Raw genomic sequence first — 14749 nt, forward strand, 5'->3', positions numbered from 1 at the left:
AAAGGGTGGGGGGACTGAGGTCATGGAGGTAAAGAAGGAATTGTGGGGTAAGGGTGGGGAGTTGTGATGTGGAGAATGTGAGACATACAAACTTGCAATATGAATCTCTGCTGGAAGAAAAAGTTACTGAGGGGATCTTGCCAATTTTAATGCAATACTCAAGATGTTCATATCTTGGATTAGAGATCTCAAAATGATAAAATAAGCACAGCACTTCAGTAAGTAAACCAAATACAGCTCAAACCAGTGTAGCTATGTATATCACAGATCTGTGATTGCCCCTGAAAGCTGGAGATCACTGAAGTAGACACGGCTAGTCCTACGGTCTCCACTTGCTTGGACAAGATGGAGAGTGAAACATCACCAGTGATGAGCTTGGGCATGTCCAGACACAAGTCCAAACCCATCTGAGCCATCCCGCCAAGAAGATATCAAAGCTGTCAATCATACACATTGGAGGTATTACCAGCCTCGCACATATACACATCGCTTGCATACATGCAGCTGGATAGCTCAGGAAAGTTTTGGACACACCAGAGCTCATCCCAAGCTGGGACCAATGTAACTATGTACAAAATACCCATACCTGGAATTCTTTCAAGCAATATTAGTCTAATACTACACACAGACATACATAGTAAGAGAACTAGTAATGCAAATAGTGAGACATATAGATTTTTTTTATGCATTCTAAAGCAATTCTTATTCAATTAACTTACGTTTCATGGGTCCCATAAAAAAATATAGAATACTTGTTTGGAGGCGGTTTCACTGCTCCATCTCTGATATCATCAATCTAAAATAAAAAAAGCTGCAAGTAAAAACCATTAATCATAAACTAAAAAATGCAAGGACGGGATATGCAGCTATATAAATTTAGTTTTACACCGTTCACCCTTTTCTGAATCAACCACTTAAATATGCACACACTGCAAGCACTACAGCCTCTCACTAGTTATTGGGATTTATAATATAACTAAACCAGCATTTAAGAATACCTAAACCGGACAAGTTATACATCAATACTCAGGCACCCACCCCCAAGAGCTAAACCCGCGGTCTTTTTAGGCCGTCCCTGACCTGACCGCGTTATTGCTCAGATTTCCTTAACCCCTAGCATGTAAATTGAACCTAACCCGTGCCGGCCAGTGAGGATAGCCCTTCATCTTGGCGAACACCAAGTCCCCCGGCTTAAAAGTAACCGGCATATTTCGTTCAATTAGCAACCAACACTCTTCTCTCCACACTACAGCGGTAAGGTCTCCTAACCGGAAGTACAACCTCCACCACACCAATTGGGTCTCAGCCCTGTCAGTCTCGTTGTTGTCCTCTGACTACTGCTCTGTGAACGGAACTTCCTTATAGACTTCCGTGTGTTGCTGTTATCTTCAGTCGTGAATATTGCGATTTATTTTGTAGACAGGTAACCCAGCGTTTACTACCAATAATATGCATAGGGTGTGGACTACAGCCTATGTTTCATTTGTTTAAACGAATTTGTGTTTCCTTTTCAGCTAAATTTAGGATCATCTTGGTCAACCAGTATCCTGTGCAATTATGAAAAAGCTGTTTCAAGGTGTTAAAACTGATATGAAATTCAAGGCAGCAGGACCTGGCCGCCGGTTAAACGACCAGAGGAGGTAGCCTATATATATTAAAATACAACTCCAGTTTGTTTCACTGGTCCAATCATATTTTTCAGTGCCTTGAACTAGTCTGAGTAGAAAAATACGTTTAAGCTGGCTGTACATTTGTTGAATGTACAAAAAAAATCTGGTTAGAATATTCTTTCTTGCTGTCAAAAACCATTCAAGTGTAGCTAAACCTAATCATTTAACCACTTGCCCTCCTGAGGATGTTTGGCACTGTACTATTTCAACTGGTAATTGCACGGTCATGCAATGCTGTACCCAAACAAAATTTACATCCTTTTTTTCACACAAATAGAGCTTTCTTTTGGTGGTATTTGATCACCTGTGCACTTTTTTATTTTTTGCGCTATAAACAAAATAAACTGAAAATATTGAAGAAAAACTATATTTTTTAATTTCAGCTATAAAAAATATATAGGAAGCTCAAAGTTAGTTATACATTTAGGCCAAAATGTATTCTGCTACATGTTTTTGGTAAAAACAAAAAAAAACAATAAGTGTATATTGATTGCTTTGTGTGAAAGTTCTAGCGTCTACAAACTGGTATAGATACTGCAAATTGCGCCATTTTTTGCTATGTAGCGATGCACTAGTTTAACTGACAATTGCCATGCAATACTGTACATAAATGAAATTTACATCCTTTTTTTCACACAAATAGAGCTTTCTTTTGGTGGTATTTGATCACCTGTGCACTTTATTTTTGCACTATAAACAATAAAAAGACCGAAAATTTTGAAAAACAAACAATATTTTCTCATTTCTGTCTTAGAAAAAATCCAAAAAAGATCAAATTTTGTCATAAATTTAGGCCAAAATGTATTCTGGTACATGTTTTTGGTAAACAAAATTCCAATAAGTGTATATTAATTGCTGTGTGTGAAAGTTATGGCATCTACAAACTATGGTATAGATAATGGAATTTACACAGCTTTTACTTTCTGACTGCTTATCACATTTCTTGAGGTGCTAAAGTACCAGGACAGTACAAACACCCCCAAATGACCCCTTTTCGGAAAGTAGACACCCTAAGCTATCTGCTGAGAGACATATTGACCCTGATTTACTAATGTGCCTAGGCGCATTTCCGTGGGCTAACGTCTACTTTTTAATAGCGACTGTCTACTTTTAGACGGCAAAGACATTTACTAAAGAAAGCGTCAACAAGTAGACGCGAAATTGAATTTGCTAACCAGGCACAATCCAGGAATCAGTCTCAATAAGCAGACTTGCTAAGAAGCACGTCTAACACCACGAAAAATCACTGCAGAGACATGTTCACATTGAAATTTGCTTTCCCAAATATCGGGACTTCACTTTAAACAATATCTTACATTTAAAAAAAATTTTAAATGTGTAAAAAATAGTTTTTTAAAGGAAGTCATGACAGTGAAGAACTAGACGTTTTTCCAGCGTCTATGGACTGATATAAATACGCATGTGCAGAACACATTTTAGCTGTCTGCCATGGGCGCTTTCTTTTTAGACGCTGTTTAATAGTAAATCTCTATGTGTAGTCCTCTGACAGACGGAACGCGATCGCTTCTACTGTGTTTAACAAACATAGGCTTAGGCATATCTTTATGTATTCTAATTTGATTTCCTTAGTTCTATTGATTCTGTTTTTGTTTCTTATCCTTTATAATTATTTCTGTAATGATTTTACATATTTCGAAGGTCTAGATAATCTATATTTTGACAGCTGAATCTAAAAATAAAGGTCGGCAATTAAAAAACTAAAAAATGGCGTGGGGTCCCCCCTCTCATTCATACCAAGCCCTTCAGGTCTGGTATGGATCTTAAGGGGTAACTCCACGCCACAATTTTAAAAAAAAACCGGTGTGGAGTCCCCCCCAAAATCCATGCCAAACCCTTATCCGAGCATGCAGCCCGGCAGGTCAGGAAAGGGGGGGACGAGCGAGCGCCCCCCCACCCTCCTGAACCATACCAGGCCACATGTTCTCAACATGTGGGGGTTCTTTTGGGCTCCCCCCCAAAGCACCTTGTCCCCATGTTGATGGTGACAAGGGCCTCTTCCCCACAACCCCGGCCGGTGGTTGTGGGGGTCTGCGGGCGGGGGGCTTATCAGAATCTGGAAGCTCCCCCCCCTACTTGAATGAGTATGGGGTACATGGTACCGCTACTAATTCCCAAAAAAAACAAAAAGAGTAGTGGAAAAAAACACAGGACACGGTCCTTGACAAGTCCTTTAATAAAAGAAAGTCCCCTGAAGTAGATCCAACGTCAATTACAATGTAAGGCGCCGGCGACCCGACAAAAAAAAAAGATTCCACTTCTGACGATTGCTGCTCAGCCTTCTGCTGTGAGCTTCGGTGACAGTTCTTAAATATGTAAGGGGTGGGGCCACCTGGGGACATGATCCGAGTGACCCCCCCCCCACGTGAATGAGTATGGGGTACATGGTACCGCTACTAATTGACAAAAATCCCCAAAGTGTAGTGTAATGAAACAGAGGACACGGTCTTTGACAAGTCCTTTAATAAAAGAAAAATCTAAACTAATGTCCCCCAAAGTAGATCCAGTATCAATCACGGTGTAAGGCACCGGCAACCCGAAAAAAGAAAAAAAAAAGGCTCTGCTCCCGACGCATGTGATCCCACCCCATGTGACATCAATGATGTCACATGGGGTGGGGTCACTCGGATGATGTCCCCGGGTGGCCCCACTCCTTACATATTTGAGAACTGTCACCCAAGCTCACAGCAGAAGGCTGAGCAGCAATCGTTGGAAGCGGAACCTTTTTTTTTTTTTTTCTTTTGTCGGGTCGCCGGTGCCTTACACTGTGATTGACGTTGGATTTACTTCAGGGGACTTTCTTTTACTTGTCAAGGACCGTGTCCTGTTTTTTTTTTTTCCACTACTCTGTTTTTTTGTGAATTAGTAGCAGTACCATGTACCCCATACTCATTCACGTAGGGGGGGAGCCGGGATCTTGTTAAAGGGGGCTTCTAGATTCTGATAAGCCCCCCGCCCGCAGACCCCACAACCAATTGCCAGGGTTGTGGGGAAGAGGCCCTTGTCCCCATCAACATGGGGGGAAAAGGTGCTTTGGGAGAGGGAGCCCCCCTGCCCCAAAGCACCCCCCCATGTTGAGGGCATGCGGCCTGGTATGGTTCAGGAGGGGAGGTTGCTCGCTTGTCCCGCCCCCCCCCCCTTTCCTGACCTGCGGGGCTGCATGCTGGGATAAGGGTCTGGTATGAATTTTGGGGGGGACCCCACGCCAGTTTTTTTTTTTTTTTTTTGGCGTGGAGTTACCCCTTAAGATCTATACCAGACCCGAAGGGCTTGGTGTGGATGGGAGGGTGGACCCCACACCGTTTTTTTTTTTTTTTATTATTATGGCGCTGGTTTTTAAATGTAATTCTCCCTTTTTTTTTTTTTCTTCACTATAGCTCAGAAATTCAGTTGTCACTTCCCCCAGCTAAAAGAGAACGTTTTCTTTGAGTTTATATCTCTAAAGGAAACAATGTTTACTTTTAGTTTTTTAAAAGATACAAAGTTTTCTGTAACTTCGGGGAAAGTGATAGATAAGCTTGTGAACTATAGTGAAGAAAAAAATAAGGCTGGCATTTGCATTTAAAAATCAGCATCGACCTACACTTTGTATTGTGAAAAAAATTATTAACAATTGTGTAAACCAAGGATTTATTGTCAACGGATTTTCATTCGTAAACTGAAAATTACGTTAACCGAGGCGTTGGTAAACTGAGGTACGCCTGTATTCGTATTGCAATCCTTTGTATTGGGATACATAGAACCAGCATACATCTGAATTGGTAACATAGTACAATATTTGTGTCACATTTGAGATATCTGGCTAGTTACACAGACCTTGCCCAGGGACTTAGGGTTTATTCACACCACAGAAATACGATCGGGATTAGTGTTCAACAGCTCCGTGGATTAGTGGTTAGCACTGCTGCCTCACAGTGCTAGGGTTGTCGGTTTGAATCCCAACCATGGCAATGAATTTGCATGATCTCCCTGGGTGGCTACCCTAACATACATGTGCTGGTGGCAGCATCATCTTTGCTTTCTGTCTAAATGATCATTAGAATGTGAATTAGAATGAGGCCTTGTCTGTTCAAACACCTTCAAAGCTGCACCTTATGTGAATGTCAAACAATGGGATGAGATAAGGGCCTAGACTAAGGATTGATTTGATAATGCTGGTTTGCACTCCACCCCCTTTTGGGAAGGATTTGTCAAGCCAAGAGCTGAGGGAGAGCGAGAAAAGGATTAAAAAAAAATAATAATAATAAAATAATGGCATGGAGTCCCCCTCCAAATCCATAACAGACCCTTATCCGAGCATGCAGATACCGCATGCCTTCAAAGATTTATTTCCTTTGTTTAATTACTTGCTTGGTTCACACTAGATGCGATTTAAAATTGTGCTTTTTGTTGGCAATTTCACTGTGTTTTCTGTAGATTTACCAATGAGTTATTGCATTTTCAATTGTGTTTTGCATTGCGATTTCTATTGTAGTCTATATTTGAAATCACTACAAAATGCAGAAAAAGTTAGACAAGAACTACTTTTGAAATTGTGCTGCAGCAAATCTCTTACGTTAAGACACTCACATCCACATTCATTAGATCCGATATCAGGTACAATTTCAATTCCCAAATCGCACCTGAAATCGTGCACCCTGGATGCAACTTGGCATACAATTTGCATGCTCTGCGACTTGCAGATTGCATGCCAAATTGCACCCGATGTGACCGGGGGCTAACACCACAGTTACATCTAATCCGATTTGGAAATTGGGCAACTTACAGTGAAGTTGCACGATTTCAAAATCAGATTGGATGTGAATGGAGCATAGGCTCCATTCACATCCAATCTTATTTTGAAATCGTGCGACCCTATTGTCCACTATAGAGTGGACAATAGGGTGTGACTTGGCCTACAATTTGCAAGTCACCTAGCATGCAAATAACATGCCAAATTGCACCCGATGTGACTGGGGGCCACCCCGGTCACATCAAAACGGATTTTGAAGTTGTGCGACTTATACTACGTTCACATCATGTGACTTGCAGTGAAATCGCATGATTTAAAAGTCGGGGGACATGCTGATTTAAAGTGCGATTTGCAAGACATCTGACACAGATCTCTGCAAATTGCATGAAAAGTAGTGTATTCATTACTTTAGAAATTGTTGTGGCTCCAACCAAGTTTGAACCACACCAATATGAACACTCTAATAGTGGAGAGGAAGAGATATTGTGATGAATTGCCCCAGACCTCACTCACGCTGTGTTTTGATGTGGGCTGTTGTCAGGGCCTGGACTTGAACCTGGGACTTCTACTGTGTCAGGCAGTAACTCTACTCACTGAGCTACCTGGGATGCTGGACAACACTTTGCCTCATCTATTGGATAATCCTGCCTTGTGCCTTGTTTGCTCTTGAACCTTGAACTCCTTGCTCCTCCCATGAACTTCCTATATAAGCCATGTCCTTGGACTTCCTCCGTACCAGATTATTGTGCCTTTCCAGCCAATATCCTGCTACTGTTCCTGCTGTTGTCTACACCTCCGCTACTGACCTTTGGCTTGTTCCTGACCACGATTGATCTGCTACCATTTGTGACCGACCCTTGGCTTGTGACCGACTCTGCTTTCGTCTGATCCCTAACCTGTTGATCCGCTATTGGTTCCCAGTCTGCTCATTCCCTGGTGGGGTGATCCTGAGATCTGCGACCTGGTATTAACACGCAGCCCAATCCATCTCCACCATTAGGAGCTCTGGTGAATACCGGTTAATACTTAGACCCCGCACCTCAGGTGAGCCTGCGTCATTCCCAGGGGGATCCGCTGGTGTACCTATCCTGCTGGTTCCAGGTAAGCCTTTTACTGCTATAGCAACTGGTCTCTGAACCTGACCTTACACCGTGACAGCTGTAAATGTTTCACATTTTTTTTCCTTCTATGGTGTGTTTGTGTGTTATTGTACAATGATTGTTTGTTTATTATCTTTGCATTGTAATCCTAACACATGTCAATTGCTCTCCTCTTCCAAATCTGCACATGGCTATAGTTTGCTTAAGCTTTTAGACTGAAATGCAGTTTTCAGACAAACCTCATGAGAAATGTATGTGTGGGGGATTTGGAGAGGTGTTTTATTTTGGCACGTATGTATTTTTATATTGATATTTTGATCTGCAGCCTGTTTTGTGGATAGATAAGCCTACTACATGATTCATATTAACCATTTGTTTCCTGCTGTAACCTGTGAAAGCACAGTTCATTAGAAGTATAATCTTTTAGATAGTAAGCTCATATGAGCAGGACCGTTCTATTTTTTGTCCTCCGGACACAGTGGAACATCGATCGTCGTACGGGACTGCGACGATCGCGGCATCAGACCCCAGCCCTTCTCACCAAACTCGTGACTGAAGGACTAGCCAATCTAAAACCGCGCTGTCACGTGCATAGCAATGCCATGCCCAGCTGCACTCTGCACAAATATTTTCCAGCTAATGGACCACAATCTGTGTACTTGCAGCCTGGGAGCGATTGTTACTGGGTCAGGTTAATTACGCAATTAACCCTTCACACTGCCACCACCTCCTTTTTGTACAAAGAAAGAGGAAACTCGGCAATATCAGCAATAACACTATGATATTTGCATAAGCGTCGGTATACCACTGTCACCGCAGGCAGAGATATACCGAAGTTTAAAACACACACACAGTTGCACTTTTCAGAGGCAGGGGTTCTTAATTTGCATTAAAGAGCTTTAGAAACAGTTCAACACTTTCAGAAAGTAAGATTTATTACTAAAAGGTCAAAAGGGTACAATAAAAATATTTACAGAAAATATGTAACCTCTATATAGAGAGAGAGAGAGAGAGAGCAATAACACAGCAAAGAAATAACAGAAAGGAATTTAGATAGATAAAGTACTTGCCAAAAGCCTTGGGTTAAGCAGCTTTCAAGTTTCAGAGCAAAAAGGCCGTCTCCCAGAGTTGGTTCCGATGTTACAAGGGAGAATCTTCAACTTAGCTCAACTCAGCTCAGCTTAACTCCAAACATAACAGCCTTTTTCTAGGCACTCAGCAGGGTGTCTCCCTGAAGAAGAGAACCAATCACCTCATTTGGGGAGGGAGATGTAGGTGGAGACCCCAGCTAGGACCAAAATCCCTCACAAGTTGATATCATTATTATTATTATACAGCATTTATATAGCTCCAACAGTTTGCTCAGCGCTTTACAATATAACGGGAGACAATACAGTAACAATACAGTTCAATACAAGAAGGATTTGAGGGCCATGCTCCTTGGAGCTTACAATCTAGGAGGGAGGATCTAGTGGTACAAAAGGTAGTAACTGTGGGGGATGGACCGGTTGGAAGAGTAGAAGATTCCAGTATTAGTTGAGGGCAGGATAGGCTTCCCTGAAGAGAGAGGTTTTCAGAGATCGCCTAAAAGTGAGCAGAATAGGCGATAGTCTGATAAATTGGGTAGAGAGTTCCAGAGGATGGGGGAAGCTCTGGAGAAGTCCTGGAGACGAGCATGGGAGGAGGAGACAAGGGAGCTAGAGAGCAGGAGGTCTTGCGAGGAGCGGAGAGTACGGTTTGGGTGATATTTAGAGACAAGATCGGTGATGTAATTTGGGGCAGAGTTATAAATGGCTTTATACGTTATTGTTAGTGTTTTGAATTTTATCCGTTGGGCAAGGGGCAGCCAATGGAGGGAATGGCAGAGAGGGGTGGCAGATACAGAACGGTTAGTAAGGTGTATGAGTCTGGCAGCAGCATTCATGATAGACTGTAGAGGGGATAGCCTTGCGATTAGGTAGGCCAATGAGGAGGGAGTTACAATAGTCAAGGCGAGATATAACAAGGGAATTAATAAGTTGCTTAGTGGTTTCCGAGGTTAGGAACGGTCGTGTCTTGGAGATGTTGAGGAGGTGAAGTCTACAAGATTTGGACAGTGATTGGATTTGGGGCTGAAAGGACAGATGGGAGTCTAGGGTTACACCTAGTACCCTGGCATGAGGAGAGAGACTGACGATTGTGTTATTGATCTTGATGGAGAAGTCAGGGGAGGGGGCACGGGCTGGAGGGAATACTAACAGCTCGTTTTGGAAAGATTGAGTTTAAGGAAGTGGAGTGACATCCATGCCGATATGTCACTTAGTAGGTTAGTAATGTGAGTGGAGACTGAAGGGGTGAGGTGAGGGGTAGAAAGACAGATTTGTGTGTCATCAGCATAGAGATGGTACTTAAAGCCGTGGGAGTTTATCAAGTGACCAAGGGAGGAGGTGTAGATGGAGAAGAGAAGGGGTCCAAGGACAGAACCTTGAGGAACCCCTACAGAAAGAGGGAGTGAAGAGGAGGAGGCAGCGTTGTAGGTAACACTGACGGAGCGCTGCAATAGGTAAGAGGAGAACCAGGAGAGATCAGAGTCTCTGAGGCCAAGAGAGTGGAGATTTTTGAGGAGGATGGGATGGTCAACTGTATCAAAAGCCGCAGAAAGGTCAAGTAGTAAGAGTACGGAGTGGTGGCCATTGGTTTTAGCAGTTAGTAGATCATTCGTGGGTTTTAGTAGGGCTTTTTCAGTGGAGTGTGGAGAGCGAAAGCCAGACTGTAAAGGGTCAAGAAGATACAAGATACAGGCGTACCTCGGTTTATCAACACCTCGGTTAACGTAATTTTCGGTTTACGAATGAAAATCCATTGAAAATAATGCCTCGGTTTACACAATTGTTAATAATTTTTTTCGCAATACAAAGTGTATGTCGGCGCTGATTTTCAAATGCAAATGCCAGCCTTTTTTTTTTCTTCACTATAGTTCACAAGCTTAGAAGTCACTTTCCCCGAAGTTACAGAAAACTTTGTATCTTTTAATAAACTCAAAGTAAACATTGTTTCCTTTAGGGATATAAATTCCAAGAAAACTTTCTTTTTTAGCTGGGGAAAGTGACAGGTGAATTTGTGAGCTATAGTGAAGGAAAAAAAAGAGAAATTACATTTAAAAACCAGCACCATAATAAAAAACGGCATGGGGTCCCCCCTCCCATCCACACCAAGCCCTTCGGGTCTGGTATGGATATTAAGGGGTAACTCCATGCCAAAATTAAATAAAAAACAGCTTGGGGTTCCCCCACAAAATCCATGCCAGACCCTTATCCGAGCATGCAGCCCGGCAGGTCAGGAAAGGGGGGGGGACGAGCGAGCGCCCCCCCTCCTGAACCATACCAGGCCACATACCCTCAACATGGGGTGCTTTGGGGCAGGGGGGCTCTCCCCCAAAGCACCTTGTCCCCATGTTAATGGGGACAAGGGCCTCTTCCGTTATCCATTTTGTTTATCAGTAAAGTTGGAAAAATTTTTTTCCAAATTTACTGTTAAAAAAAGTGTGCCAAAATCCCGAAAAATGGCCGACCAATCAACCCACTAACGGCCCGAAAATCGTTCGATTTTCTTTTTCGGCAGAAAAATCAGCTGATTTTAAACCCATTTATGGCCTGGTTTAGATGGGTCTAAAATCGGCCGAAAAAAAAATCGGCTGATTTTCGGGCCGTTAGTGGGTTAATTGGTCAGCCATTTTTTGGGATTTTGCCACTTTTTTTAATTGGTAAATTTGGATAAAAATCGGCCGATTTTGCAGATCGGCCGATTTTAGCGGCAATGATCGGCAAATTGGCTGATCTTTTTACAGATAAAAAAATATGCGCATGAGCCATGACCTGCAAGAAAAAAAATAAAAAAAAGAAGAAAGAAAAATTCAGGCCATAGATGGGGTGATAACTGACCTATTAAAAAAAAAAAAAAATCGGTTGTTCAATGGGCCGACGTTACCACCAACGGTAAAAAAAATTGTACGATTTTCGCCCCGTCTACGGTCGGCAAATATAATAGCGAAGTAATTACTTCTGTCCCTGCAGAGAGCTGCGCTATTATATTTGACATTATAAAGTATAAAGGTTGCAACATTGTATCTATATGTATCCGAATAAAAACATCTATATCCGAAATGGATACAAATAGATACAATGTTGCAGTCTCTATACTTTTTAATGTCAAATATAATAGCGAGCTCTCTGCAGGGACAGAAGGAATGTTTCAGCTGTCATCGGGGTTTCCCACTGACAGCTGAATTTTAAATCATTTCCGTGAATTAAATAAATAATAAAAAAACCAGCGTGGGGTCCCCCCTCCCATCCATACCAAGCCCTTGGGTCTGGTATGGATGTTAAGGGGTAACTCCACGCCAAAAAAAAAAAAAAACCAGCGTGGAGACCCCCCAATATCCATCCCAGACCCTTATCCGAGCGAGCGCCCCCCCCTCCTGAACCATACCAGGCCACATGCCCTCAACATGGGGGGGTGCTTTGAGGCAGGGGGGGCTCCCCCCCAAAGCACCTTGTCCCCATGTTGATGGGGACAAGGGCCTCTTCCCCACAACCCTGGCCGGTGGTTGTGGGGGTCTGCGGGTGGGGGGCCTATCAGAATCTGGAAGCCCCCTTTAACAACCCCAGATCCCGACCCCCCCCCCTCCCCACGTGAATAAGTCTGCGGTACATGGTCCCGCTACTCATTCACAAAAAAACAAAGTGTTGTGTAACAAAAAAAAACAGTACAGGGTCTTTGACAAGTCCTTTATTAAAACAATGTCCCCCCGAAGTAGATCCAACGTCAATCGCGGCGGCGATCCGAAAAAAGAAAAAAACAAAAAAGTTCCTGTCCTGTCAGAGGCTTCCAGCCTTATGGAAAAAAAGTCTCGCTGACAGCTCTTAAATAGGTTAGGGGCGGGGATAAGAAACAAAAATAGAATCACTAAAACTAAGGAAATCAAATTAGAATACATAAAGATATGCCTAGTGCTGTTTGTTAAACACAGTAGACGTGACCGAGTGTCGGCTGTCAGAGGAATCCACACTGAGATTTACTATTGAGCAGTGGCTAAAAAGCAAGCGCCCACAGAGGACGGCTAAAATGTGTTCTGCACATGCGCATTTGTATCAGCCAAATAAGCTGCACGAGTGTCTAGTTTTTCACTGTGTCGATTTGCTTAAAAAAAAACTTTTTAACACATTTTAATTTTTTTTTGAAATGGCAGATATTGTTTAAAGTGAAGTCCTGATATTTGGCAAAGCAAATTTCAAAGTGAACATGTCTCTGCAGTGATTTTTCATGGTATTAGACATACCTTTTACCAAGTCTGCTTTGTGAGTCTGATTCCTGGTGTGTGTCTCGTTAGTAAATTCGATTGGGCGTCTACTTGTTGACGCTGCTCAATAGTAAATCTCTTAGCGGGGTAAAAGTAGACGGTCGCTCATAAAAATTAGACGTTCGCCCACGGAAATGCGCCCAGGCACAATAGTAAAGCAATCACCAGGGGAATACAGAGACACTCCTTGCATCCCTTCCGCAGAGATATGAACCCAGCATTTTGGGGAATCTACAGAGCCACAACCCCTGTACCTGCCGCCTATCCCCCCAAACAGTCTGAGGCCTACAGTGGGATCCCTGGCCTTTCCAGAGATTTTTCTCTTTTTTTTTTTATACAAGTTTACATGTACTGGGAGGCCCTGCTTGAGCCCAGAGAAAATGGCAGTATAATATCTTGAGCCTTGACACACGGAGGTGGGAATACGTAACCATAACAAAGAGAGTCGTCGCTGTCATGGGGAAAGCAGATAGGAGACCTGCCACCCCTCGCTCAAGATCTCCTCGCCATCCAGGTGGTCCTGCCAATCGCAGCTATTCCAGTGTCAGACCCCAGAACACACTGAAGCATCCTCCCATGCGTCTCCCCTACATTCGCCTAATAGGGAGACTCCTTCACAGATCAGGAGTTCATCTGCAGCTACCACAACCAGCCATTCTGAAACCTCCCCTCTCACCATAGGGGATTTGAAAGCGGTTGCATAAGATATTAAAGGGGCTCTCTCTGCGGCCATAGCTGAGTTACATATCGATATGCAGGTAGTGGCTCACAGGCTTGACGCAGTAGAGGATAAAGTTATCATGCAAGATCTTGCCATCCATGATATGTGCAAGTTGGTTGATACGCACACTATGCACCTAAGAGAGCTTGTTCGTCACATCGAAGACCTGGACAACAGGGGAAGACGACATAATTTAAGGATACGTGGTGTCCCTGAGGCAATTGAGTCTGGCCAACGTACCCAAACGCTCTTAACCATCTTTAATGATCTTTTGGAAAGACCACAGGAATCTCCAATTGAGATCAAATGCCTTCATAGGGCTCTGCGTCCTAGAGGCAGAGACACTGACCCCCCGAGAGATATAGTTTGCTATCTAGTCGACATCCGACTTAATACTACGTAGAGCTCATCGCAAGGCACGTCACGAATGACACTTCTCCATTCCACCATATCCCTGCACCCGTGCATCAACATTCCCCCATTCTGAGGCTGAGTCTGATCGAATATGCTACGTACTTTTCCTCTAATCCACGGTCCCATTCCACCATTCATTGAAAACCCCCTGCGCTCCTTGGAAGTAGGCGTTAGGGTATGTGTATCACATCAGAATGTCATTCCTCCTATGTATACTATCTATCAGTTGTATATGTCCACATATTTTGAATGTAATTACTGAGATCATATTCGCTCTTGCTCTCTGTGGGCTGTGTGGTGATGTCAATGGAGCCGCGGTTCACACTCCTGCTGGCCCTGGAGTTTACTTGTTTGGTCAGTAATGACCTACTGCATCATGCTGCTAGCCCTGATGGAAACCGGAGTGTAGATCCATATGGGATCCAGAGACACAGTCAAATCATTTCTTTAGACATAGGCCTGAGTCGCTGAATCCCCACGCATTTTGAAAGTGATGTCCTTGGATAAGGGATCTTTTACGACTGTGATTTTTGTGTCTTTAATACTACGGTTTATCAAGGCCAGACGGTCTTATCTGGTGGAAATATATTTTATAGTCCCTGAGATACCTCAGGAAGAGTCTTTGCATTCTTATTTAATGTCTACATTGTGTCCCTGTGGTACTGTTAGTACGCGACAATGCCATACTTGGTTGTATAACTTACCCATAGTGTCTCCTTGAGCTTTATACATACATATGGGCCCATAGGAATCTTT

General features: G+C 43.1%; 1 protein-coding gene across 6 annotated transcripts in view; it reads left to right on the forward strand.

Annotated features, from left to right (window-relative positions):
* Nucleotides 1-1285: 1285 nt before the first annotated feature.
* UBXN6 (UBX domain protein 6) overlaps nt 1286-14749 on the forward strand; it is a 335037-nt gene continuing 321573 nt past the window's right edge. For 4 of the 6 annotated variants that reach the window (XM_089686670.1, XM_089686671.1, XM_089686672.1 and 1 more), the window contains exons 1-2: nt 1286-1423; nt 1515-1640. In XM_089686670.1, coding sequence (XP_089542796.1) covers nt 1558-1640 — 83 coding nt within the window. In that variant the 5' untranslated portion in view covers nt 1286-1423; nt 1515-1557. Of the gene's footprint in view, nt 1424-1514; nt 1641-7378; nt 7522-14749 lie in introns of those variants that run through there. The other 2 variants (XM_089686675.1, XM_089686676.1) reach the window with 1 other exon arrangement.

The sequence above is a fragment of the Staurois parvus genome, unplaced genomic scaffold (assembly GCF_062004578.1).
Source record: "Staurois parvus isolate SC_StPar_1 unplaced genomic scaffold, SC_StPar_1.0 ptg000405l, whole genome shotgun sequence".
NCBI classification, from domain to species: Eukaryota; Metazoa; Chordata; class Amphibia; order Anura; family Ranidae; genus Staurois; species Staurois parvus.